The sequence below is a fragment of the Lactuca saligna genome, chromosome 7, assembly GCF_052625555.1.
Source record: "Lactuca saligna cultivar CGN05327 chromosome 7, ASM5262555v1, whole genome shotgun sequence".
Taxonomy (NCBI): Eukaryota; Viridiplantae; Streptophyta; class Magnoliopsida; order Asterales; family Asteraceae; genus Lactuca; species Lactuca saligna.
Genome location: NC_136423.1, coordinates 9,776,906 through 9,803,507, shown reverse-complemented (window position 1 = coordinate 9,803,507; position 26,602 = coordinate 9,776,906). Strand labels below are relative to the sequence as shown.

General features: G+C 37.8%; 2 protein-coding genes and 1 long non-coding RNA gene across 3 annotated transcripts; 1 reads left to right on the top strand and 2 right to left on the bottom strand.

Annotated features, from left to right (window-relative positions):
- The first annotated feature begins 1,044 nt into the window (after positions 1-1,044).
- LOC145005007 (protein transport protein SEC23 C-like) lies at positions 1,045-4,708 on the top strand. Its single transcript, XM_078964040.1, has 12 exons — positions 1,045-1,848; positions 1,951-2,124; positions 2,311-2,472; positions 2,593-2,735; positions 2,832-2,907; positions 3,014-3,189; positions 3,354-3,435; positions 3,516-3,593; positions 3,671-3,832; positions 3,904-4,167; positions 4,280-4,384; positions 4,458-4,708. Exons 1-12 carry the CDS (start codon positions 1,111-1,113, stop codon positions 4,599-4,601), a joined length of 2,304 nt encoding a protein of 767 aa, XP_078820166.1. The 5' UTR covers positions 1,045-1,110; the 3' UTR covers positions 4,602-4,708.
- A 773-nt stretch (positions 4,709-5,481) lies between these two features.
- On the bottom strand, positions 5,482-5,957 carry LOC145004363 (uncharacterized). The gene is made up of 3 exons (XR_013662357.1): positions 5,871-5,957; positions 5,713-5,782; positions 5,482-5,546 (listed from the first exon to the last, which is right to left on the bottom strand). It is a non-coding gene; the product is annotated as an uncharacterized LOC145004363 (long non-coding RNA).
- Positions 5,958-6,580: 623 nt separating this feature from the next.
- LOC145006648 (uncharacterized) lies at positions 6,581-8,647 on the bottom strand. The gene has a single exon (XM_078965728.1). It carries the CDS (start codon positions 8,645-8,647, stop codon positions 6,581-6,583), a length of 2,067 nt encoding a protein of 688 aa, XP_078821854.1.
- Between the last annotated feature and the right edge of the window lie 17,955 nt (positions 8,648-26,602).

Here is a 26,602-nt window from a genome sequence, read left to right as displayed (position 1 = left end):
ACCCACGTCATTAGGATATGTACCAACATCATGATCACCAACATACTTGTAATTCTTAGGATCCACATAGTGAATAGGTGAATACCTCACATTAACATTTTTAACAACTCTATGAAATTGAGGTACACTAGGACTCATGAAAGTACCTATTGGATTGTTGCTCCCTTTAGCGCTGCATAAATTACCAACCGACTCATTTCCACTCTCACCACCCTCTGTAACTACATCACCTTCATCAGCCACCACAAACACTTTCACAATCCTTTCTCCACTCGATTTGATTACATTAATCAACATTCTAACATTCATATCTTCAATCATGGCTATATAATGATTCAATTTAGGATGATGGAAATGAAGACTAATTGTATATTTGTCTAACAAACTGGTTTTCATTCTCACCAAAAATACAAACTCATTATAACTAATATACTCAGAAAATATTAAAACAAATTTAGAAATACCTCCCTGTGAACATACATATTCAAGATTTGTTTCAAAAACTTTCCACCTCTTACTAGTTACAACGCAAACCAAATATTTATTCATTTTTTAGAGATGATTTAAACAAAATTTCCAAAGAAATAACAATTGATAGTTTTTTGAAATTTTTTATATATAATAAGCTTGTTTCGTAATCAAACTCTATCAATTTCATAGTTAAAGTAAAAAAAACAAAAAAAATCACGAAATCACAAATGAAATTGAGAGGAATACAGCAAAAAAAAAAACACTTGTGAACGTAAAAGTGGCTAAAGCATTACGCTCGCAGATGAGTTTAATCCATCTGTGATTTTGGTGGCTACCAATGCAATTTTAGTTTTTTTTTTTTACTATTTTTTCAAATTAGTTAGGATTTTTGGTTAAATTTGTAATTTTCTTTGAAATTTATATGGTTAAAAAGTTGTTAATGCGATAGGGCTGTTTTAGAAAATGTTTAAAACTGAAGGGGCTAATTGTGATTTAGCCAAACTGATTCACCGGTCTTTCCCCCCATTGTAACAGGATCCTCTTTAGTTCACTGATCAGCAATTCCATAATCAGAAAACCCAACTCCAATTCCTCACATTTTCAGTGAATGATCATGCCAAATCGATTGATTCATAAAAAATGACAGAGTTTTTGGATTTGGAAACCCAAGACGCCGTGCGAATGCCATGGAACGTACTCCCCGGTACAAAACATGAGGCCGCTCAATGCATCATCCCCATTTCCGCCATCTACACGCCGCTGAAACCATTACCCAAAACCACTCCTCTCCTCCCTTACTCCCCTCTACGTTGCCGGAATTGCCGATCTGTCCTCAACCCATTCTCAATCGTCGATTTCTCCACCAAAATATGGATCTGCTCCTTCTGCCTCCACCGCAACCACTTCCCCCACCACTACCAATCAATCACCGAGGACAATCTCCCAGCCGAACTCTTCCCTCAGTACACCACAATCGAATACGAACTCCAGAATGAAAAACCCTCTCCCCCGGTTACCTCTCAGGTGTTTTTATTTGTGGTGGATACTTGTATCATCGAGGAGGAAATTGGGTTCCTGAGATCGGGGCTTTCACGGGCGATTGGGCAGATTCCGGGTAATTCACTTGTGGGTTTGATTACTTTCGGAAGGTATGTTTGTGTTCATGAGTTGGGATTTTTTGGGAAAATCCCTAAGGTTTATGTGTTTAATGGAAGTAAGGAGATCAGTAAAGATCAGGTTTTAGAGCAGATGGGTTTCTTTCAGAAGAAAGCAAGACCAGCTACAGTCGGTGGTCCTGGAACTAGAGATGGACATTTGCAGGATAATGTTTCAAGGTTCTTATTACCAGCTTCAGAGTGCGAATTTGCTATCAATTCGGTATATATCTGTTCTTGATGTTCGTTTGTCACCAATTTTGATTACTTAGCATTTGAAATGAGTTTCGATTGATAAATTTGAAGTTGATATGTATGTTATCAGGTATTGGATGAGCTTCAGAAAGATTCATGGCCAGTTCCTGGAGATCAAAGGGCAGCAAGATGCACTGGAACTGCATTGACTGTGGCTGCTCATCTACTGGGAGCTTGTGTTCCTGTTTGTGGTGCTAGAATTATGGCCTTTTTGGGTGGGCCCTCATCCGAAGGGCCTGGATGTGTGAGTTTTCTAGTCTTTAAATGCAAGAAACAGAAACCTACTTCTACTTCCATTGATTTGTTTATTATAGCATCCTACTTTCATTTCTTTCTATTACTTACCATAATACTCATTAACATTATTTTTGTTAATGTGTTTTACATGTTGGATTCTAAAATCTTATTTTTATTGTATTCCAATCTTCAGATAGTTTCAAAAAGTTTGTCTGAACCTATTCGATCTCACAAGGATCTAGATAAAGATTCTGCTCCTTTCTATCATAAAGCAGTGAAGTTATATGAAGGACTCTCAAAGCAACTCGTGCATCAAGGTCATGTACTTGATGTCTTTGCTTGTGCTCTTGATCAGGTAAAGATTCATTTTTATACCAATATAGGCAATGTACTTTATTTGTTATATATCACTATTATGTGTTAAAAAATGTATGTTGCTATTTTGTATAAGAAAATGTAAATATATTGCTTCTAGGTAGGGGTAGCTGAGCTTAAAATTGCAGTTGAAAGAACTGGAGGACTTGTTGTGTTAGCAGAAAGCTTTGGGCATTCGGTTTTTAAAGATTCTTTAGTTCGTGTTTTTCAGTCTACAGATAATGATCTTGGTCTATCCTCAAAGTAAGGCTTTTTCTTTCCATTTAATATTTTTTTAAAAAAAAAAAAAACTAAATGTTGATACAATTATTACTTTATGTGCTTTCAACAACTATGCAGTGGTATGTTTGAGATAACTTGCTCAAAGGATGTAAAAATTCAGGGTGTTCTTGGTCCATGCGCATCACTTGAAAAGGTGAATATAGTAATTTCATGAACATCAACAGGAATTACAACTTTGCTCTTCAACTGGTATGCTGATGTGGCAGAACTGTTGCTGACTAGTTCTTGTGTTTGTGTAGAAAGGACCTTTATGTGCTGACACCACAATAGGTCAAGGGGGTACTACTGCTTGGAAGATGTGTGGACTTGATAAATCGACTTCTTTATGTTTGATATTTGATATTACAAAGAAGGAGATCCCAGATGTTGCTGGTCAAGCAGTCAACAATCAGTTTTATTTCCAGTTTTTGACATAGTAAGACTTATTGCTTCATTTTTCTTGTTTGTTTGTTACACTGGAGAAAACATGAATGCCCTTCTTGTCTAGTCTTGTTAGGTGTAACAAACACAAACACAAACACAAGCCTAGTGGGTTGGAATTTGGGATTCTCTTGACTTGGTGTAGATAATTTGGTGCAGTTATCAAAATAGCAACGGACAAATGAGGCTTCGAGCTACAACCCTATCTAGAAGATGGGTCACTGGGCAAGGAAGCATACAGGTGAGCTCGTTTGGTTCATTTTCATGATTACATTTAGAACAAACATCTGTTGTTATACTGAAAATGGTGAACTGGTTTAGGATTTGACTGCGGGATTTGACCAAGAAGCAGCTGTGGTAGTAATGGCGCGCCAAGTTTCTTTCAAGATGGAAACCGAGGTAATGATGATCATGAAATAGATGGTTACGGTGATCTAGAGCGCATTATCAATACGTGATTATCGATCATTATGTAGGCGGAATTTGATCCTATAAGGTGGCTTGATAAATCACTGATACATCTCTGCTCTCACTTTGGAGACTATCAAAAAGACAACCCGTCATCATTCGTTTTATCGCCACGCTTATCGATAATTCCTCAGTTTATATTCAATTTGCGACGCTCTCAATTCGTACAGGTATATTTGAGTATTGATTCTATTTTATTGGCTTCGTTTTGGAGGTTGAGATGACTTCGATTGTGTTTTAGGTCTTCAACAACAGCCCGGATGAGACCGCGTACTTTAGGATGGTTATGAATCGAGAAGATGTTGCGAATTCAGTTGTGATGATTCAACCTTCGTTAATCACTTACGCTTTCAATTGCGGAGCAGAACCAGCTCTCTTAGACGTCGCATCCATCGCTCCTGACAGAATCCTTCTTTTAGATTCCTATTTTACTGTCGTTGTATTTCATGGATCTACGATTGCTCAATGGCGCAAAGCTGGGTATCAGAACGAGCCTGAACACGAGGTACATGCTGTTTCTTTTTCTTTAAACTTTCTAAACAATTATACCCTAGTTTTTCCCCAAAATTGGACCCTATTTTGAGAGCTCAATCATGGAACATGTTACTGGATTGCAGGCATTTGCCCAGTTGTTACGAGCTCCTATTAGTGACGCTGAGGCTATTGTAAAGGAACGATTTCCAGTACCTCGTTTAGTCATATGTGATCAGCATGGATCCCAGGTTAAATTCACTCTGTAAATACTTTGGCAAATTGATGTCATTTTTTCAAAGGGCATTATTGGAATATGTGCAGGCTCGATTTTTGCTAGCAAAACTAAATCCTTCAACTACATACCATTCAGATGCTCCTTTAGTACCTGGTGGGGATATTCTTTTCACTGATGATGTCAGCTTTGAAGTCTTTTTGGATCATCTTCAGCGATTGGCAGTTCAATAAAAAGTTCTTCAGATTTTAGAACAGTATACAACTAGATCTCCAGTTTTGTAAGATTATGCATTTAACTATATTGTGATATACTTATATCACAATTTTATCTAAATAGAAAAAGGGTTCTTAAGGTTTTTCCTTTTTCTTTTTTTTTTTTGCAATTACAGTTTATAACGATTCTCAACTGGATAGTCAAAATATAATTCAGCATCACTTGTACACAGAAGGATAAAATGGTTATTTTCTCATATTCAAAGTGTTCATCTCATCTAAAAAACAAAAGAAGCGGTCCTTGCTTATAGCACTTAGACAAACAAACATAATTAATCCATTCTACATTTAATACAAAAAGAATGACTTAATAGAAAAAGTTACACTGAGGCGGCTTTCCCATCAAGTCTTTTTTGCTTTTTCTACAATTTTGTTCCCATTTAATTATCACTTCAATTTTTTCTCAAATATTTGTTTATATCATTTATGTAGACAACATTAGCGAAGGGAAAAGAAAAAAAAACATGCCCACAGATTTGCTTCAGTTTCACTACTTTAACTTCAAAATCAGCAAGATTTTGGAAACAACGATCAAACACACATAATTTATTTGTAACATAGTACAAGATTTACATTACATGAGAACCTTCTTTTATTGATTTTCTTGAATAATAAAACAATATGAAAAATATATATGTATTCTTGTATGGCAAATACAGGTGATTTAGTTGCAGCTATGCAAGGATTTTGCTCACCAAGTAACAGTAGATCATGTGGCATTCTCAGTTGCCATTTTATTCTGTATATTAGTTATAGCACAACATGTAAGTTGTGTTCTACTTTTTTTTTTTTTTTATTGCAGTTGGATTTATATTCATGTTGTCTCTTCTTTTATTTCTGTCATGTCTATTGCCTTCTTAGCCAGATGATTTTTGTAGCAGCTCATGAATTTTGCTATGAATTCTGAAATAACACACAAACTTACATGTTAATGAAAACGTACAAGAGCAGAAAAGCACAAATGCAACAAATAAAACGTACTTTCATTTGTTTTAGTTAATTTTTATTATTTTTTTATAAATAATCAAGAATGTGGGTAAATAACTAAGGAAGTCGATCAAAGTTATACCTTCGATACTCATGAATTGATGGATAAGCTTTTTCCTTTCATCATTTGCATGTCTATGTTTATCAGCTCCCTGAATACAACAATAAAATGCTTAGTACTTATTTATCCTATGTTCCCTTTCAATTTCAGTTAAAAAAATATGAGTTTAGAGTTCTTACGCTATATTCCTTATATGTCTTATCGATCTGCTTATGCATCGACTCCTCAACATTCTTCTTCAGTTCAACTGCTAGAGTCTGCAAAATAGAGAGTATTATAAATGTTGAAAATTCATGCATATTTATGGGTTTTATCATTTCTTAATACAAAGATGAACTCACGTGACATAATATGATCCATAGTCACATAGTTCGTGGTACGGTCCGGTACGGGAACAAGGAACGGGAACGGGATTCATGAGGTTAGGCGTATCGGGTACGAGGGGGGTAGGTTCATTTCGGTATGTGTCCGGTACGGCGTACCATACGGTGTACCTGTTTTTAGAACACATATTTAGCAACATATTTCATTTAGAAGTACAATCACAGCAACATGTTTCATTTAGAAATACAATTCCAGCAATATATTTCATTTAGAAACAGAATTTCAGCAATGTATTTTAATAAACTCAATTCCAGCAACACTTTTCATGATTCCATAATTCAAAATACCAAAATACACATTGTAAAGATTACATGCTGGAAATTAAAACAAATTACATGCTGGAAATAAAAAGTTCAAAACAGCAACAGTTTTGTAATAACTCAAAAACACAAACATGAAGGGTAAAGCAACAAAAACTGAAATGTAACATGTCAATCAACCCGCTGCTTTTTTCCTTGTCCATTCTCCAAATCCTCTTCATCTAAGCACTCCCAAACCATGTCATCTAATCGTGAACTCGAGCCTTCAATGTAAGTGCTTTCGGGATTGATGTCCCACTTTTTGTTTGGGCCGGATTTGTATGATTCGTGGAAACGAGATATGAGTCGAATGTTTGAGTGAATGTAAACCAATTTATTGGCTCTTTTTTATTCAACCGGTTTCTTTTCACATTATGAATATAAGAATAAGTACTCCAATTCCTTTCCGCGGAAGAGCTACTAATAGGTTGTGAAAGTACCTTCTTTGCCAACAAGGCTAAATCCGGGGTTTCGGCTCCATAGGTTGACCACCAATCTATTGGATCCATTGTCAAAGCATCCGTTTGTGTTTCTGCCATAGAGTAGATACCTTTCTTCATATGAAATGTTACGAATTGCTCTCGTAACAATCGTCCCTCCTCTTCATTTTCAGAAAATCTATTGAAGGATTCCATGACACCTTGCATAACCTCTTTGTCAAGATTTGGTGGTTTCCTTTGCATACCACCGGGTGCCATTTTTTGAAGATATCGCCTATCATAAAAGCGTGGGTTTAATGCAAACCCCAAACAATGTAGTGGGATACTCATCTTCTCCCACCTAGTTAAAATTATCTTCTCCACTTGTTCATAATAGCTAACATAAGTACTTTCCTGCATTATGTCTTTGATTTCCCCCATCATGTTATCCATCCTCTCATAAATCTCACCCATTTTAGGGCCTTCACCATCACAAAACTTTATAAGAAGAAAGATGGGTTTAGTGATAGCCAAAATGCTTTCAACATCATCCCAAAACGAATCATCTTTAATTGTATCACATACTTTTGCCCCACTAATTCTTGTATTTTCATCCCCACATTTAACCCAATCTCTCCAAGAATTAAGGACTATAGTCGTGGCAAGAGCCTCCCTACACTCCGTAATTCTTTTTAAAAGAATATAGTGTGAAGCAAACCGAGTTGTAGCCACCTTTAGTAAATCTAGTTTTGAATTTTCACGAAACATCGACAAGGCATGAGTGTGGTTAATAAAGTATTTCACAATTGCTTTTCCTCTCTTATAGGTATCACTCATCCAATAAAATTCTTGTGCCATATCTTTAAAAATCAAGTTTAAACTATGAACACAACAAGGTGACCAAAAGATATGTTTGAATACCTTTTCGATCTCGCGTCCGGCAACTTTGCAATTAGCCGCGTTGTCCGTCACCACTTGTAAGACATTACTTGGACCAATAGCTTCAATTGCTCCTCTTAGAAACTTGGAAATCGCCACTCCCATTTTCTCAACCCCCGAATAATCTTCCGCATACATAAACACCGCACCACGAGCATTGACGGCAACAACATTGAGAAGTGGCTTGTGTTTGACATTAGACCATCCATCCGAAATAATCGAAACACCTTGAGTGTACCAAGTGTCTTTTACCGGTATTAGTTCTTTATCAATATCTCTCACACACTCATCTAGCAAGACGGTTCTTGCTTTTTCACTAGATGGAGGTTTATATCCATCCGGTGACTTCTTGATGGCTTGTATCATCTCAATGAATTGAGGATTCCGCAAGACATTGAATGGGATACCATTAGCACACAAGCCTCTCATGATTTTGATGTCCACTATATTCCGCTCCATGACACCAAAAGCTTCCTCAAGTCGTCTTTTTGATGCTGAATTTTTTGAAATGATTGAATTTTTTAAAGTTCTTGATACACCTCCGCTCTCGGCTTCTTTCACCTTGTTCGAAATTCGTTGTAGCTTGGACGGATCTTTAATCATAGCTGGACATCTTCTAAATTCTGCTGTCTTCCCAATTTGAGCACCAAAGAAATGTGTATGAATCCTAGTGTATGAACTTGTATATTTCACTTTGCAATGGTTACAAATCCATTGCTTTGATCCTCCAGCATTCTTACTAGTACCCGAACCAACCATAGTCACTTCTTCTAAAAGAGGTTTGCTAGCTTCTTTATCACTTTTTCTGCTTCCTGATGATGCGCCTACTGTCTCACCAATGTCAACAAAATTTTCCTGTTGTTCTGTTTCACTATCTGATACATGAATACTAGCATTGCCATTGCCAAAAGCCATTCTAATAACTAATAGAATAACAGTAGAAGAGAAGAGAAGAAAAGTAGAAATTTGGCAAGTGTATTAATGGAAGTCGATGAATCAAATCAATTTAATGTTACAGTGGAACATCTAATTGAAGAAGATGAAGTTTATTGTAAGAGGGGCCTGATTTAATAAGCAAACATGGTACCTGGTATCGAGGAATCAAAGCAATCACCGAAGCGTTTTTTTCCTGAGTCGATACTTTTTGGAATCGTCATCACAGTTCCCGCTCAATCCCCCAATCGCCCAATCGCCGACCCAATCGACCTAATTGCCGACCCAATCGACCAAATCGCCGACCCAATCGACGAATTTTTGCAATCCAATTTGTCAGAAATGAGTCCCCAGCATTGTACCAATTGATTGTTCGGATCGTCAGTGAGCCATACCTGAGACCGTTTCGCATGGCGTTTGGATCGACACTGTACCCCGTTTGGGTACGAAACGTTCAAAACGTGGTACGTGACCACTTGCGCGACTCCTGTGACTATGATATGATCTAAGAGATTTTGAAGTTTTTGGCGAATGTCATATAATTGATTCAACTTGTTAATCAGGACAATAACAGAACAGAAAAAGTATTGTGTATAGTTCCATTCAGTCATTCCCGTGTGACAAGAACAACCTTTAAGTCTGGATTAGAGTCCATTGATTTTTATTTTTATTTGGTGCTGACTGGGTCCGGTCAGACGTTTTTGTCTGACTCGGTCCGGTCAGAATGTTTGATTTGCTTTGAAATGACTACACATGGTTTCATTACGATTTCTAAGGGAATCCTTGATTCCATTCCTTCCAGTGGGATCTGATTCTACTTGGGGATTCCATTTGTTTTGGCTAGGCATGCCAACTTCGATAAACAGAATGCTGAATACATAAGAGAAAAAGAAAAGATGACAAGTGAGATGTGCAATTTAAATGATTAAGAACTTTATAAAAGCAACATCTTGGGTAAAGACGGCGGTGTGATTATATGTATGTGTGTGTTGAATGTAAATTTTATTATTGTATGTTGGGTGGAATATGTATTTGCCTTTGGTTTCTTATTGCAGAAAACGATTTATGAATTGATTAATGCATACATTTTGTTATTTGTTAGGATAATCAAACTTGATTAATTGTATAATAAATTGGTTAAGTGTGATGTTGAGAATCATGATTGTTTTGCCCTTACAGTGAAGTGATTCTTGTTGTGTTTTTTGAAGTGGTAATGTATTTCTTTCATTGAAATTATTTGTATATATTCACTATGTAATGTTATAAATTAAATTGTAAATTACAAATGAGTTTTTATAAAAAATGTTGTTTGAGGGTAATATAGTCATTTTGCACAGTCAGTCAGTTGAAAAATCAAACAACAAATTTCAGTCAGAAGTTAACCCAGTCAGAACTTTTAACCCGGTCAGCTTCTAACCCAGTTAGCTCTAACCAAGTTAGCAACTATCAAACGATCCTGGTCTTAGTAAATTAGCTTAGGGCCTGTTTGATTTGGTGCTGACCCGGTTCGGTCAGACGTTTCTGACTCGGTCCGGTCAGAATGTTTGATTTGCATTGATCAGGCTGTTGACCCGGTCTTAGTGTTTGGGGATCTGCTTTTCTACTATTGCAAAAAGTTGTGGATAGGATCTAAAAAATTTTCAACTCGCATGAAATATCTAAAATCAAGAAATTCTCATGATTTTGGTCCCTAAAAACTTGAAAAAAACAGTTTGGCCTTTTAATTTATTTTTTTATAAGTTTTCATATTCATTTTAATAATCTATTAATTCAAAATAAAAAATATATAAAATAAAAAACAGGCCCACCCAACCTCTTTTCCTTTACTCTTTTTTGTAACTCTTTTTTCTGTTCAATCAAGGTCAATCGAAGGACAACCCACGGTAAACCCAAGAGGAAACACTACTACAAGTCGAGGACAATGTTGGTGTTGTGCTTGGCTCATGGGTTTTCCGATTAGAAAATGGGATATATCATCTCATCTGATGAGATCTGGATGGGAAAGACTAAAAGAAAATAAAGAATTGTAGGTAACATGAAGTAGACAAAATGGAGTAGGGGTGATAGTTTATAGATGACAACTGTTAGAGGTGATGCAGAGGGTTTAAAGGTGTGTGTTTGGTGGGGTTGCTCGACGGTCGCCACCCCGCCTCCCGTTCTTGCCAGTAAGTAAATCCTCCCCCCATCGCCTCCTTTCCCTTACCCTTCTCAAAATCGCATCCCTTTACTTATCTTCTATTGCCAGTGAAACCAACGACCACCTTCACCCACTCTTCCTAAATTCGTTGGTAAAACCCACCCCTCAGAGATCATCCAACATTGATCCTCAAGCACAGGCTCACCCAATCTTTCAAAGTTATTCATACATGTTTCTCAAGGAAGTTAAAAACCCTAAGAGTGCGTTTGGTTGCAGAAAATTTTCTAGTTTTCCATGAAAATTTTCAAATGAAAATGAAAATTTTGAAAACACGTTTGGTTGATTAGTTTTCAAAATATTTTCAAGAAAATGAAAATTTTCTATTTTCCAAATTGTATGTAAATTAAAAAAGTGATTTTTACAGTTCTCCAAAATTTTCTAAATTTCTAAGATGGAAAATGGAAACCCCACCGTCTACATAAATACTATATGAAGATATACGATTACATACAATTACAAAACAAACAATTATAATACATACAATTACAGGAGATACGTTTGCATAGATACGTTAACATAGATACGTTTACATAGATACGTTTACATGAATACGTTTACATAAATACGTTTACATAAATACGTTTACATAGATACGTTTACATAGATACTATTACATAGAATCTATTACATACGTTCCGGGACTTACCATTCCACACCTAAGGCTGTTAGCTATAGTAGGGAAAATGCTCATCGACGGGTGTCTACGGTTGTACAGTTTGGCGAGTTACCATTCCGTGAATATCCTAGTACAAAATGATACAATTTTAGTTATCATATTGTTTTCCTTCTTACCTTTACTTTGTGACACATTCACATGAACGACGAGGTAGAATATTGTAAAATCCCGGAATTCAGGTTCGATCATTTAACCCTTCTTCTTTTCCAAGTTGTCATGTTAAGTCCCTTGAGATAATGTTAAGCTTGTGAGTACGTTACGTGTACTCGCGCGCTTAATTTGTACGTGGGTTCATCCAGGTACGTTGGGCGTACCCAAGGTTACGACGGGCGTAACCGGCCTAGATGCAAAACCCTAATATCACTTGAGGGCTATAAAAGGAATGAGATGGTCTTGTCTCTCAGCCACCATATCACAGAAAGAAACCCTAAGAGAGCTTTCCCTTCGTCCTTAGCTTGTGTGTGAGTGTTCTAAGCTTCAAAGTGCCATTTCAAGGTGGTGAAAGAGAAGAAGGAGCCATTGTTGGAGCTAGAAGTTGAAGAAAAAGTGTAGATCCAAGTTCTATAGTAGTTGGAGATCCCTTCTAAGGTAAAAAGCTCAAAGATTTCCTTGTTCTTCATAAGTTTTGCTTTTTGGACCATTTCTAGGGTTTTTGGTTCAAAGTTGGAGACTTTGTGTGCAAAGAGTCTCCATGAGCTTAGATCTAACCTTTTCTAGTGTATATTGTGTTGAGGATTCATAAAAATCCAGTCTTGGATGTGGATATTGTGTCATGCATGAGTTATAGTCTCATTATGGAAAGAGGAAAGGTGTTTTGAGCACAAAGTGACCTTTACAGCCATGCAAAGGCTTAAAGGTTTCAACTTTATGGATTAAGTCATATTAGAGGAGTCAGATCTGAAGTTTGGATGCAAGTCTTAACCGATTAAGACATGAATGAGATGGATAAGGAAACTGGGCATTACGCTGGGCGTAATCCCAGTACGCGCCGCGTAGGGGTCGCGCTCCCCGTTTCTGGAGTGCAAGGGTACACCCCGCGTAGAGGAGTTGGTACGCCCCGCGTACTGCTTGTTGTTGACTTTTGCTGACTTTTAGGGTTTTAGTCAACATGTGGACCTTTGAGTCGGGGAGGGGTAGAATGGTCCTTTACCCTTCTGTGGAATTGTAGAAAGGAATATAGTATAGCCTTGAGAGCTTTTAATGATTTTGAATAATTACTTGATGTGATTAGTGATGGGTTTTGAGCATTCTAACACTTCCTATGTGTACATGCAACCCTAATAACCTTGAATCTATGTTTTCTCTATATACATGCAAATTTCCTTTTCAAGGTTATTTCTTAACTAGCATGGCATGGGGATTACATAAAACATAAAGAACTAGTAGAAATACATACCTTGTTGTTGCTTGGATTCCTTCAAGACTTTGTGAGCCTAGCACCCCAAATGTTGTGCCTCAAATGCTTCACACAACACCACAAAACTTGGAATAACTTGAGAGAATACTTCTAGCACTCAAAATCGGTTATGCCCTCTCTAGTAACCTTACTAGCACCAATTTCATTAGCCAAAGGGTTCCTTTTATAGTGGTGGCACAATTAGGGTTTCATTAAGAAGACCCATAATTATCATGACTCTTCATTTCTCATGACCCATGGGTTTGTAACTCCCATGGACTATCCATGGAGCTCCAAATGGTTACATCCATGACCCATAAACCATGGATCATTAATCCACCATAAAAGAATTGATGATTGTCATAATCAACCCTTATATATTTAATTAGTCTCACTTTGATCACCAAATTAATACTAGATTAATATTCGATCAAATACTAATTAAATAATACTATTATTAATATATTAGAACTTATAATATATTAATAATCATAAGTACCTTATTCTCTCATTTAGTCTATCCAAGTATTGCAATGCCATGCAACCCAAATGGACCATGCTGGGTCGGGTCAAGTTCATACCAAATAAAGTTATGGACTTAGACACTATATCCAACAGTCTCCCACTTGGATATGTCTAATAACTATATTTGGAAATATGACTTCAAAACCCGACTAGCAATCGTAGCTCTTTCAAAGTCTCTCGGAACTGAGATGATGATGATATGCCATTTAAGATAAGTGATCATATAATCCTCTGCTATCATGATATCAGCCTGACAAACACATGGAACATGGTCTTACTTATTGTCCTGCATTTGTTTCTCGATCTACGATTTGTTTCGACATAGAACTAAATTGAACACATCAATTAGGTTCTGACCGGGCCCGGTACATGGGTCAAAACCAAATCATCGAGGGGCCCAGATATCGCTTCTATTTCTAGAAGGAACAGATAAACTTCGACTGATATGCTTGTACTAACTACTTGTTGAATTACTCACAAAGGAACGTTTTATAACATCGAGTTACCAATGTGTTTTCGTACAATCAATGAATAACCAATTCATAGTCAACAACTCATATCTCTACGTTTGAAGATTTATATGATATTACCATCTCACGATCACTCGAGATAAATTCCATGAAGTGATACAAGTGAGCGTGGGTTGAATCCAATACTCAGCCCTTATGAGTACTCATGAATGTTGTAGCAACCATTGCATTGTCCAAAGCACTTTAGACAAATCGTACAAGCCAAATTCATGACAGTCTTAAATCAATACCTACTTCCAAAGTTTGACTAACTGTGGATGGTTTGAATAATATGATATAAACCATAACATAATTATGCTGGAAGTAAAAACATGCAAATTTGAAACATAGTAAACAATCAACATAAGATAGTAACACCTTACTCATAAATAGATAACAACTTTTATTTATCATCAAATGTCAATTACATTTTACAAGTTTCAGGAATCTAATTATTGAAACTAATATCATCCTTCAGCCCAATGCGCCTTGCATGCTGTAAATGCTTAACCCTGCTCAGTCCCTTCGTGAGGGGATCCGCTGGGTTCTCATTTGATGATACCCTCTTTGCCACGAGGAGTCCTTCTATTCTATGTCTGATGAAATGATATTTTCTGTCAATGTGCCTAGATCTCCCGTGATCTCTTGGTTCTTTCGCCAAAGCAACCACACTTTCACTGTCACAGAAAATTTCCATTGGCTCCTTTATAGCTGGTACAACTCCAAGGTCTCCAATGAAGTTCTTTAGCCATATTGCCTCTTTTGCTGCCTCGATTGCTGCTATGTACTCTGATTCACAAGGCGAATCAGCTACTGTCCCCATGCTTGGAACTTTTCCAAGTAATGGCTCCTCCATTTAGGATAAAGACCCAGCCTGACTGAGAGAGAAAATTATCCCTATCAGTTTGAAAGCTAGCATCACTATATCCTTCCACTCTCAAGTTATCACTGCCTCCGAGGGTAAGGACCCAGTCCTTAGTCCTCCGTAAATACTTAAGAATGTTCTTTACCGCTGTCCAGTGTGCCTTGCCAGGGTTCCCTTGATATCTACTGACCATGCTCAAAGCAAAGGCCACATCAGGGCGAGTACAAGTCACAACATACATGATCGAGCCCACAGCGGAAGCATATGGTATCTGACTCATTTCAGCTATCTCAGCCTCTGTACTCGGACTCTGAGTCTTACTTAGTTTGACATTACTATGGATTGGTAACTCTCCTTTCTTGGAATCTTGCATACTGAACCTCTTCAGTACCTTATCCACATAAGTACTTTGACTAAGTCTAATTAGTCTCTTACTCCTATCTCACAATATCATTATCCCTAGGATATAGGCAGCTTCCCCAAGGTCCTTCATAGCAAAACACTTCCCAAGCCAGGCCTTAACCTCCTGCAAAGTTGGGATGTCGTTTCCTATGAGAAGTATGTCATCCACATACAACACCAAGAAGCTAACTATGCTCCCACTAGCCCTGACATATACACAAGACTCATCCTCACTCCTAGAAAAGCCAAACTCTTTGACTTTCTCATCAAAGCAAAGATTCCACCTGCGAGATGCTTGTTTCAATCCATAAATGGATTTTTCAAGCTTACACACTCTATTACGGTACTTTAGATTGACAAAACCATTGGCTGATCCATGTAAACATCCTCAGCCAAATTCCCATTAAGGAAAGCGGTTTTGACATCCATTTGCCATATTTCATAGTCATGAAATGCAGCTACGGCTAACAACACTCTAATAGACTTAATCTTGGCCACTGGTGAGAAGGTCTCATCATAGTCAACTCCTGGAGTTTGAGTAAAGCCCTTCGCAACCAGTCGCGCTTTATAAGTGTGTACTTTCCCATCCATGTCGGTCTTCTTCTTGAAGATCCATTTGCACTCAACTGTCTTACGACCTGGTACATTGTCAACCAAGTTCCAAACTTGATTGTCATACATGGACTGAATCTCGCTGTCCATAGTCTCCTTCCATTTCGCAGACTCAGGGCCTGCCATGGCTTACTTATAATTATTAGGTTCATCCAAATCTATCAGTGTACTATCACTGATAAATGTATCACCTTCAGTGGTGATGTGATAACCATAATAAAATTCAGGTGTGTTCCTCACCCTAGTGGAACGTCTTGGAGGTACAGACTCGTCTATCGGCTCAACAGGAGTTTCCTTCTCAGGTTGGCTGACAGTATTTGAGGTTCCTTCACCACTTGACTCTTGAAGCTCTTCAAGGTCAATTTGCCTCCCACTGTCCCCTTGGCTTATGAATTCTCTCTCACGAAAGACTCCTCTTCTTGCTACAAAGACCACATTTTCACTGGGTCTGTAGACGAGGTAACCAAAGGATCTCTGTGGGTAGCCGATGAAAATACACCTATCGCTTCGGGGCTCAAGCTTGTCATGAGTCTCACGCCTCACAAAAGCTTCACAACCCCAATTCTTGATGTGGTCCAAATTGGGCACTTTCCCAGTCCACATCTCGTGAGGTGTTTTGGCAACCTTTTTAGTAGGGACTAGATTAAGGATATGGGCGGCAGTCTGTAAGGCATACCCCCATAAAGAGATTGGTAACAAATCTCGACTCATCATGGAACGAACCATATCTAGCCGGGTTCGATTGTGCCTCTCAGCCACACCATTCAACTGTGGTGTCCTGGGAGGTGTCAATTGCGAGACAATCCCACATTCCTTAAGATAGTCAAGGAACTCAATGCTAAGATAATCTCCTCCCCGATCGGATCAGAGCATCTTGATGTTCCTGCCCAATTGATTCTCAACTTCCTGCTTAAACTCTTTGAACTTTTCAAAGGTTTCTGACTTATGCTTGATTAAGTAAATATATCCATATCTACTGTAATCATCAGTAAAAGTCACATAATAATGATTAGCATCTCTTGTAGCAACTCTGAAGGGTCCACACACATCCGTGTGTACAAGGTCCAACAAACCTTCACCCCTATCACATGTACCTGTGAAGGGTGACTTTGTCATTTTTCCAAGTAAACAAGACTCGCAACTATCATCTGACTTGAGGTCAAATGATTCCATGACTCCAGCCTTTTGGAGTTGGCCTATGTGCTTTTTGCTAACATGTCCAAGACGACAATGCCACAAAGATGCTTTATCCAAGCTATCAGAAGAATCAATATACAACACATTATTTCCTAGATTGTCTACAACATTCACGGCTTCATATACACCATCACAAGGTATTGCTTTAAAGTAAAATACATCATTATAATAAACATTAATAGCACCATTTTTATTATCAAATGAAAATATAAAACCTTGTTTGTACAAGCCATGAAAGGAAATAATATTTCTCGCCATTTCGGGCGAATAACAACACTTATTCAAATCTAACATTAACCCATTATTAAGCAATAAAGAATAAACTCCTATCTTGGTAACATGTGATGCTTTCCTGTTGCCCATGACTAAGTTTATCTTCCCATGCTCCACTTGCTCACTTCTTCTTAGTGCCTGCAAATCAGTACAAATGTGAATACCACACCCTGTATCAAGCACCCAAGAATTGGCATTAGATGAGTTGTTAGACAATATTGTGTAAATACCTGCATGGGTGGGTTTAACCTTCCTAACCTTTACATCTTGCAGGTATTTGGTGCAGCTTCACTTGAAGTGTCCCTTATCTTGGCAATAGAAGCACTGTGCTTCCTTTGGGTTCGAAGAAGGAGTAATGGGACCTTTCTTTGTCTCACTTGAAGAGGAACCATCAAGAGTCTTACCCTTGGTACCCTTTGAAGGGCTTTTCCTCTTCTTACTCTTCCCTTGCCCAATTGCAAGAACAGGGGCTGTTAAAGGAGTAGAAGTAGCAACCTCTTTACCCTTAAGGCCATTTTCAGCTGTCCTTAAGAGTCCTTGAAGTTTGCTAAGTGTGACTTCCTCCTTATTCATATGATAAGTCATACGAAAATGATCATAACTTGAAGGTAAGGAATGGAGAATGATGTCAATCGCCAATTCCTCAGGGAAGTCAACATTGAGCTTTAGCAACCGGTCAACGAACCTCTGCATCTTCTGCAAGTGATCGGTGATGGGTTCACCATCCTTCATCCTTGCGGTTATCATGGAGGAAATGACTTCATACCTCTATTGACGCGCGTTCTGATGGTACCTTTCCATCAGATCTAGGTGCATCTCATAGGGGTAGAAATCTTCATAAGATTTTTGGAGTTCCGGAGTCATTGTGGCCATCATGATGCAGGACACCTTAGTGGCATCCTTCTCATGTGCAATGAACTCCGCAAGCTCTTCTGGAGTAGCAGTGGCTTCATTAACAACCTTAAGCTCCCTATCAAGGACATATTCTTTGTCCTCATAGCGAGTAATCATCCTGATGTTTCTGATCCACTCATTGAAGTTGGATCCATCAAAGATGACCTTACCACACAAGTTCATTAGGGAAAAGGAGCCTATAGGGTTTGAGCCAGCATCGTTATTAGAAGACATCTGGAATAGAAGGAAGATATGTTTCATTAGATTAAGAGTCCTTAATAAGTCACCCAAATGAGATATTAAGGCTAGGATCCAACAAACTATTTATAGGTGGAAGAGGGATGCCGTAATCCACACTATAAAATATTTGAAGGTAGGTAAATGACGATTTACCAATTTCCACCATAAGAACGAAATATTTTATTATTAGGTTTTATTGGTTTTTGAAACTCCTAGATCTTTTGAGATACATTGAACTTTTCAATGGCATGTTTGAATCTCGAATGTGTCCTCTCAAGTTTGTGACTGGGATGCCGAGGATCACAAACAAGGTGTGAATAACCATACAAATTGACTTGGTACCCTTAACAATATTACCTAATCGATGTGCCGGTTAACCACACACGCTCCACCGATCTATAATAAAGTCAAGTTATCCTTTGCCACTCTTACTAGTCCATGTTAGTGTGCCGGTTAACCACGCACGCTCCACTAACGACTTGGTAAGGTACAAAGTGTAATTTTATGGGCTAGCACAAATTTCACATTTTCCTAAAGTAACTAAGATTGGGAATTTATAATGTATAGTTATTTATAATTCATTATACTTTTAATGAGAATTTAAAGTCGTATCCTACCCGTTCGGCTAACGACCCTCCACCGATCAAGGAAGCGGTGGGTGAGAGTGGACACCCATTAAGTCACCATTTTATAGCCAACAACCTTATACCCCCCTTATAGACCAGCTTCGTGAATGAGGCCTACTAACGGTAAGAACGACATATTCTTATACATATCTATATAATAAAATTATAATAATAGTATAAGGGTTGATTTTTAAACCTTTAAAAATCTAAGGTTTAATTTTGGAATTAAAGTGTAAGACTTTTCAAATTCCAAAACTTGAGGGCAAGAATTGAAACTATTCCAAGTCTCTTCAATTTTGTAACTTATGAGTTTTATTGGTTCATAAAAATGAAGACTCTTCATTTTATGAAACCTCTTTAGTTCTTTAAACACAAATTAAAGAAGTGACCTTTGGTTATCCATAACTTGAGGACAAGTTATGGACACCATTAATACAATTAAGATCAAGAATTAAACACACATGCTGGTTACACATAATTCCTATGATCTTCTAAAAACTCATAAGAACACAAATTCATGTCAAGCAATTTCAAGAAATCATATAAACATATATAATACTTTGAAATTGTTAAAAGTCATGTAAAATGGATTAACATAATCATTATCATTTTGAAAATCAGATTTTACAAGTCCAAAACAGATTGGGATAATGATTCTAATCCATTTCCAGCAACAAAAACTCGAAAAATCTGCCTAGCTCGATCCCACTCGGCGAGTGCATTATCCTACTCGGAGAGTAGGATGAATTTGTTCATGGACTCGGCGAGTACAGTTTTCAGAATGCAGAATTTTCGTTTTTCAAGCAGTTTTGCATCAAGTATACAGAAAACAATCCTAGGCTCTGATATCACTGATGGGTTTTGAGCATTCTAACACTTCCTAAGTGTACATGCAACCCTAATAACCTTGAATCTATGTTTTCTCTATATACATGCAAATTTCTTTTTCAATGTTATTTCTTAACTAGCATGGAATGAGGATTACATAAAACATAAAGAATTAGTAGAAATACATACCTTGTTGTTGCTTGGATTCCTTCAAGACTTTGTGAGCCTAGCACCCCAAATGTAGTGCCTCAAATGCTTCACACAACACCACAAAACTTGGAATAACTTGAGAGAATACTTCTAGCACTCAAAATCGGTTATGCCCTCTCTAGTAACCTTACTAGCACCAATTTCATTAGCTAAAGGGTTCCTGTTATAGTGGTGTCACAATTAGGGTTTCATTAAGAAGACCCATAATTATCATGACTCTTCATTTCTCATGACCAATGGGTTTGTAACTCCCATGGACTATCCATGGAGCTCCAAATGGTTACATCCATAACCCATAAACCATGGATCATTAATCCACCATAAAAGAATTGATGATTGTCATAATCAACCCTTATATATTTAATTAGTCTCACTTTGATCACCAAATTAATACTAGATTAATACTCGATCAAATACTAATTAAATAATACTATTATTAATATATTAGAACTTATAATATATTAATAATCATAAGTACCTTATTCTCTCATTTAGTCTATCCAAGTATTGCAATGCCATGCAACCCAAATGGACCATGCCGGGTCGGGTCAAGTTCATACCAAATAAAGTTATGGACTTAGACACTATATCCAACAATTAGGCGAGGCTAGGTCGTTGTTGCGAGATTCAGAGATATCGAGCACGTGAGACACTAGACATCATACGAGGTGAGTCTTCTCACTATACTGTACCTGGAAGGGTACCTATGTGTGACCGGAAGGTCTGGTATGCTATAAGATATATGCATTGTATGTTATTAGTTGCCTGTTTTGTATGCGTTATGTATGCTATGCTTGATATGGACCGGAATGCATTATGATATGGGCCGGAAGGCATTATGATGTCGACCGAAAGGTCAGGGAGTTATGGACCGGAAGGTCGAAACGGGTAGGACCGGAAGGTCTACCGGGTTGAGACGGAAGTCCCCTGAGACATATGGACCGGAAGGTCATGGCCTGGAAAGGCGTATGTGTGTAAGTGGTATATTGGGGAACTCACTAAGCATTTATGCTTACAGTTGTTGTGTTATGTGTTTTAGGTACTAGCGAGGACCGTAGAAAGGCGCCGCCATGACTCGTACACACACAGGCGGATTGGATATATTTGATCTTGGGATTTGAAATATTTTGTATTATGACTATGTTACATTGGATTTTATGGTTTGTCTTGAATGAAATTATGTTTTAAAGAAATGAAAAATTGTTTTGAAAATTTACGCTGTTACAAATATATTTGATATAGATAGACTATTTTCCTTATTACCTTTATATTGTGACACATACACATAAACGATGAGGTAGACTATAGTTTTATAACAATAGTTATACAGGGGAAAAACCATCACATTTACAGTGATGCTTACTTTCAAAACAGTCGGGTCTTGGTAGAAGGCTACTTTCAAAAGAGTTGGGTCTTGGTAGAAGGCTACTTTCAAAACAGTCGGGTCTTGGTAGAAGGCTACTTTCAAAACAGTTGGGTCTTGGTAGAAGACTACTTTTATACTAGTAGGAAATATGGGATTTTCTAGGGTTGTCAAATGCTTATAATTACTTACAAACATGTTCATTGATGCAAACTTTTCTTCAAACATTTACAAGTTTTTCTTTACAGTTTTAAAAATCAAAGACATATAAATACTTATGAATTCACCAGCTTTATTGCTGATACTCGCTTTCAAAATAAGTTGTATTTTCAGGTCACAAATAGACATGTACAACAACCAGGCTTTGTGAAGACAAAGCAGTCAAGACTCGTCTTTTGTTTTGATTATTCATTATTTTGTTTTATATATGAAAGAACGCACATGTATTTAAAATTATACTATTAATGCAATGGATGATGTTGTTTTTGTTTACTACTTTGCATTGTTATAATACATTACATGACGTCCTCCGCCCCATAACGTGTTTTCCGTTCTCGGTTTTGGGGTGTGACAGATTGGTATGAGAGCATTGTTTATAGTGAATTAAGTATATCAACCCATAAAAAGATATACCAACTATAAATACAATGGGATTAAAAATACTCTAACCAAGAGTTTATACTTTTAAATAATAAAATATTTAACTAAGTATACATACCTGCATTCATACTAAAATCCGTGTCACAATGAAAAGAACAAACGTATTATGATTGTTGAATATCACAAGTAAGCTCGGGGATGTATGGTCAGTCTTGGGAGTGGCATAGCCTGATCAACTATGCTGGTCTGCAGAGTGATTAGCACATGCCCAAGAATGGTTGTGATGTGGCAACAAGTCTACAAACTTACCAACACTACCACAATGAGAACATTATAACAGAACCTAAGTCTAAGATACTATAGGAGCATTTTGTGTTACTATAGTTACTTACTTGAGAACTAAAAAGGATCTTCATTACTAAGTCAATAGTTGCTAAGTGGATACACCAAGGTTATATGTAACTAGGATGTCATAGACTTCAAATCTGTGAATTTTTGCTTCACCCCTATTCCTTGTGAATTTGGAGTTAAGGTAACTTATTCGAAGGTCTATCCTGTTTTGATTACATATAAATGGTATGCACTTTACAAATAGTGATGTAACTAATGAAGATTATCTAATAATTATCTAGATAGTTCGTCTAATAATTATTTTCTTACCCCAATTCTCGCGTAAATAACATGGTTGGACTCCATCCCTACGACAATCTATATCTTCCGAACGAAGGCAATGCTGGATGGTTTGGAGAAGAACCCGAGAATGATCATACAATCCCTTTGAATGATCACCATGCTAAATACCTTTCGGATGATGATAAGTCTGAACCCGAGGTTGATAAGCTACCTCTGGTAGCTCCCATTCCAAATCCTAAACCCCGTCCGACTTTTCATGGCCCGGCGCCTCCTTGGGTAGAATGCTTGGAAACATGGAGCAAAGAGCAAGATCAACCTTTTCCGTTTAATGGAGACCGAAGCTTCTACAACGTAAACGAAGGGAGCTCAGCAGATAGAGTTCTACCAATCCTGATCCGTAGAGTTGCCCGAAACGAAATTCAGGGCATGACGTTTCTCCATCGTATCGAAGAGGTTAATGCCAATGCAAGAATGCATACCATCCGCACCAATTGTCCTGAAAACACCCATGAGAGATCTAAGAGAAACCATGAGACCCTGCTACAAGCACTAGCTGAAACTCAAGCCGAAGTCATAGAGCTCCGAGTACGCCAGAGGGTGTACGGAAAATACCTGCTTGATATGGAACGTCAACTAGCTGAACTAAGGGTTCACCATAGGGGTGACCGTCGCCAATAGGAGATGCTTTACTTTCCTTCTTCATTTTAAAGAACCGTGTTCCTGTCTATGCTCAGTGTAGCACTTTTCTATGTGACTACCTTGTACTGTAAGTACTTTTAGTTAGGTCTTTATGCTGTCAAAGACTTTTCTACTCTGTATATGATGTAAGACTTACTACAAGGTCAATTTTCCTGAACTTATTACATCTTAAACATCGATGATATTAGTAGTTGACTAACTTCCGTGTCACTCTTTGTTCAAATACTTTCATCATACTATCGTTGGAGTCTATCTGAAACCCACTCTAGTCAAGTTATTGGACTAGGGTAATTTAACTCCGGAATCATTTACAAGTCTCTTTCAAAGGTTGGATCATATTATCCACCAACCAATAATACCCCGGATTGAACGACAAATTTCTTGAGACCATTCTATGAGCTTAATTCTACTCTTTACTAGGACTGGATCATAGAGATGTAGGTCACACCCACGAGAACATATTTCTATTCTTTACATGAATGATCGAACTACATCTAGGTTCAAACATACTCTCTCACGAATTCATTTTATTTCCGTGTAACAGAATCATTTCGCCGAAGAAAAGTGATCAACCGATCAACCAAACACCAACTCTTCAGATTAATGCAGCTACCTTTCAAGCTGCAGTCTCAGCTGCTGTGACAGCTGTTCTGACTCACCTTAACACTAATAACGCAAATGTTAGCGGGATTGTTAGCAATAATTCCAATCCAAGTAACAATCGAGTACCTCAACAAGTAACGAACTAACACGACACCACGAATCTCAAACCCAAGATTAACAAACGAAAGTTCTAGGCTAAAGTTAAAGGCAAATCACCCCAAGGGGCGAGCAAAAGACAAAAACCTGTGGCAACCTTCATAGCCATGACATTTGTACCTCCTACTACCATCCCTTCTGGTATCCTAATTGCCCCTAACCCAGCCAAACAGTATGCTGGAAACCTACCGAAGTGCAATAAGTGCAACTTCCATCATCTAGGTAGTTGCCATTAGATACACTGCTATAACTGCAACAAGAACGGACATACTACCCGCTTCTGCAAGACTCGGATCCAACACATTACTTCAACCACCAATGTTGAAATTTCTCGGATATGCCATCTATGTGGTGTAATGGGACACTTCAAGAGGGACTGCCCAACAGAGAAGAATGACAGTGGAACAGGAGGAGTTTGACCTCAGAATGGAAGAAGGCAATGAAGGACCCTACTATAGTATAGGTTCACTTCTGATCGTCAGTATTAAGTATGCTTTTAAACATGTTTAAAACTAGTTCAAATTAAGTATTATCTTTTGCGAGATCCTGTCAGTAAAGGGACCCTCGTGCTGCGTATACTTGCCTTTTGTAGTATACTTTGTTCGCAGCAGTATTCCTGTAGTTACTCTAAAGTACTGTAACTCTGATAAAAAGTTGCACTGTTGTGTTTTGTCTGTAACGCCTTTATGTTCAAATCTAATGTCTTTACTTCCAAGTCAGTCCAATATTATCTTTCAACTTGAGTCAATTCAATCCTCATAATACCAGTTTTATGCGTAAACCTCTTTCTCCAAAATCGCCTTTCTAGCGAAGCCGTCATTCCAGAGCTCCGAAGTACTCATGCGTAGAGTACCTCATGTTTCTTATCCTTTCCGAAGAAAACTCAGCAAACCTCCCCGAAGCACCACTCGTACAATATGTCAAGTTCAAACCAAGGACCTTTACGATTAATCTATCATTGAAGAATGTATACACAGGGGTGGTATATAATCAAGGTTCTACATGTTTAGAATTAATGATTCCACTTTAACTTCTTTTCCTCGTTGGGATGTGAGCTTAAAGAAGAATCATTTATTCGACTACCTTTTCAATCTTTATTATATACGACTCGTATACACGAGACGGTGATTGATGAACCATGTATGACTTCTAATATGAACTTCAGGACGGAGACTGTCCAAGACTATGAGTAATTTCATCGTCATGCAAACAAACTTAGAACCCAATACGATTCTTGTAACCAGATCTCCCTACAGCCACACACCCACGTAGATACAAGGACCGTCCGGACAACTTAACGACTACTCAGCAATAGAATTGGAAGACCAAGCTCCTCACCCTAGAGAGCTCCGGTCTTATTCTTCAAGAAGATAGACGGATTGTTTAGTAAGTCCATCGACTTCGGAGACCTCGACAAGATTTCCATTAGAAATCTTTACCCTTTGCATCGCATAGATAAATTGGTTGACTAACTGCAAGGAATGATTTACCTTTCAAAATTGGACCTAACATCCGAATATCATCCAGTTACGAGTAATGGAGAAGGATGTCCCGAGGAAAATCTTCTAAAATTGATGCGGATGCTACAAGTCCGTAGTGATACCCCTCGGATAAGACCAATACGCCCGTAGTATTCATGAACTTAATGAATAGGGTACACCATTCTTACTTGGATCAGTTCGTCATTGTCCTTGTAAATGACTTACTTATCTACTCTCATAGTAAGAAGTAAATCATAAGAAGCATCTACAACAAACCATGGAAACATTACGATCAGAGAAGCTATATGCGAAGTTCTCTAGATATGACTTTTGGAATTGAAGAGTCGAATTCCTAAGACACACATTTAGTGATGTGAAAATTCTTGAGGACCCTTCCAGAAATCAAAACCGTTGAGAATTTGTTAGCACCGAAGACGCCTACGGGAATTTGCCAAATTCTAGGTCTCGCTGACCTATTGTCGAAAGTTCATCCAGAACTCCTCTCGAATTACGGAACCTTATACAGCTTTGACCCAGAAGGGAGTGGCACTTGACTGGGAAGAGAAGCAAGAGAAAGAAACTGTAACGACCCAATTTTCACGTCCAAAAATTTCGTTTAAAAACCTTACTTTAGAAAACATTAATAATTAAAACATTATTTGATCAAACCACAACACAACGCAAACCATGTTTAAAAGCCAAACCATACAATCCATCAAAATATCAGAGTACAAATCCCAGTGAATCTCGTAAATGCGGAAACCAGAGTGTGTGCATGATGTGCCACTACCGCGCCAGCTCCTTCCCCTTCGAAGAAGAGGTACCTGAAAACAAAACTGTAAAACGTAAGCACAAAGCTTAGTGAGTTCCCCCACTGTACCACATACCACATAATCACATAACATACATAAATTTGTCAGGCATATCTGGGTGCCCGACCTACCCCTTCGGT

Coding starts and splice junctions, on each gene's coding strand:
- LOC145006648 (XM_078965728.1), bottom strand. CDS start 8,647: ATGGCTTTTGGCAATGGCAATGCTAGTATTCATGTATCAGATAGTGAA.
- LOC145005007 (XM_078964040.1), top strand. CDS start 1,111: ATGACAGAGTTTTTGGATTTGGAAACCCAAGACGCCGTGCGAATGCCA. Junction 2,125..2,310: donor CATCCGAAGGGCCTGGATGT/GTGAGTTTTCTA, acceptor TCCAATCTTCAG/ATAGTTTCAAAAAGTTTGTC. Junction 3,436..3,515: donor CTGGGCAAGGAAGCATACAG/GTGAGCTCGTTT, acceptor GAACTGGTTTAG/GATTTGACTGCGGGATTTGA.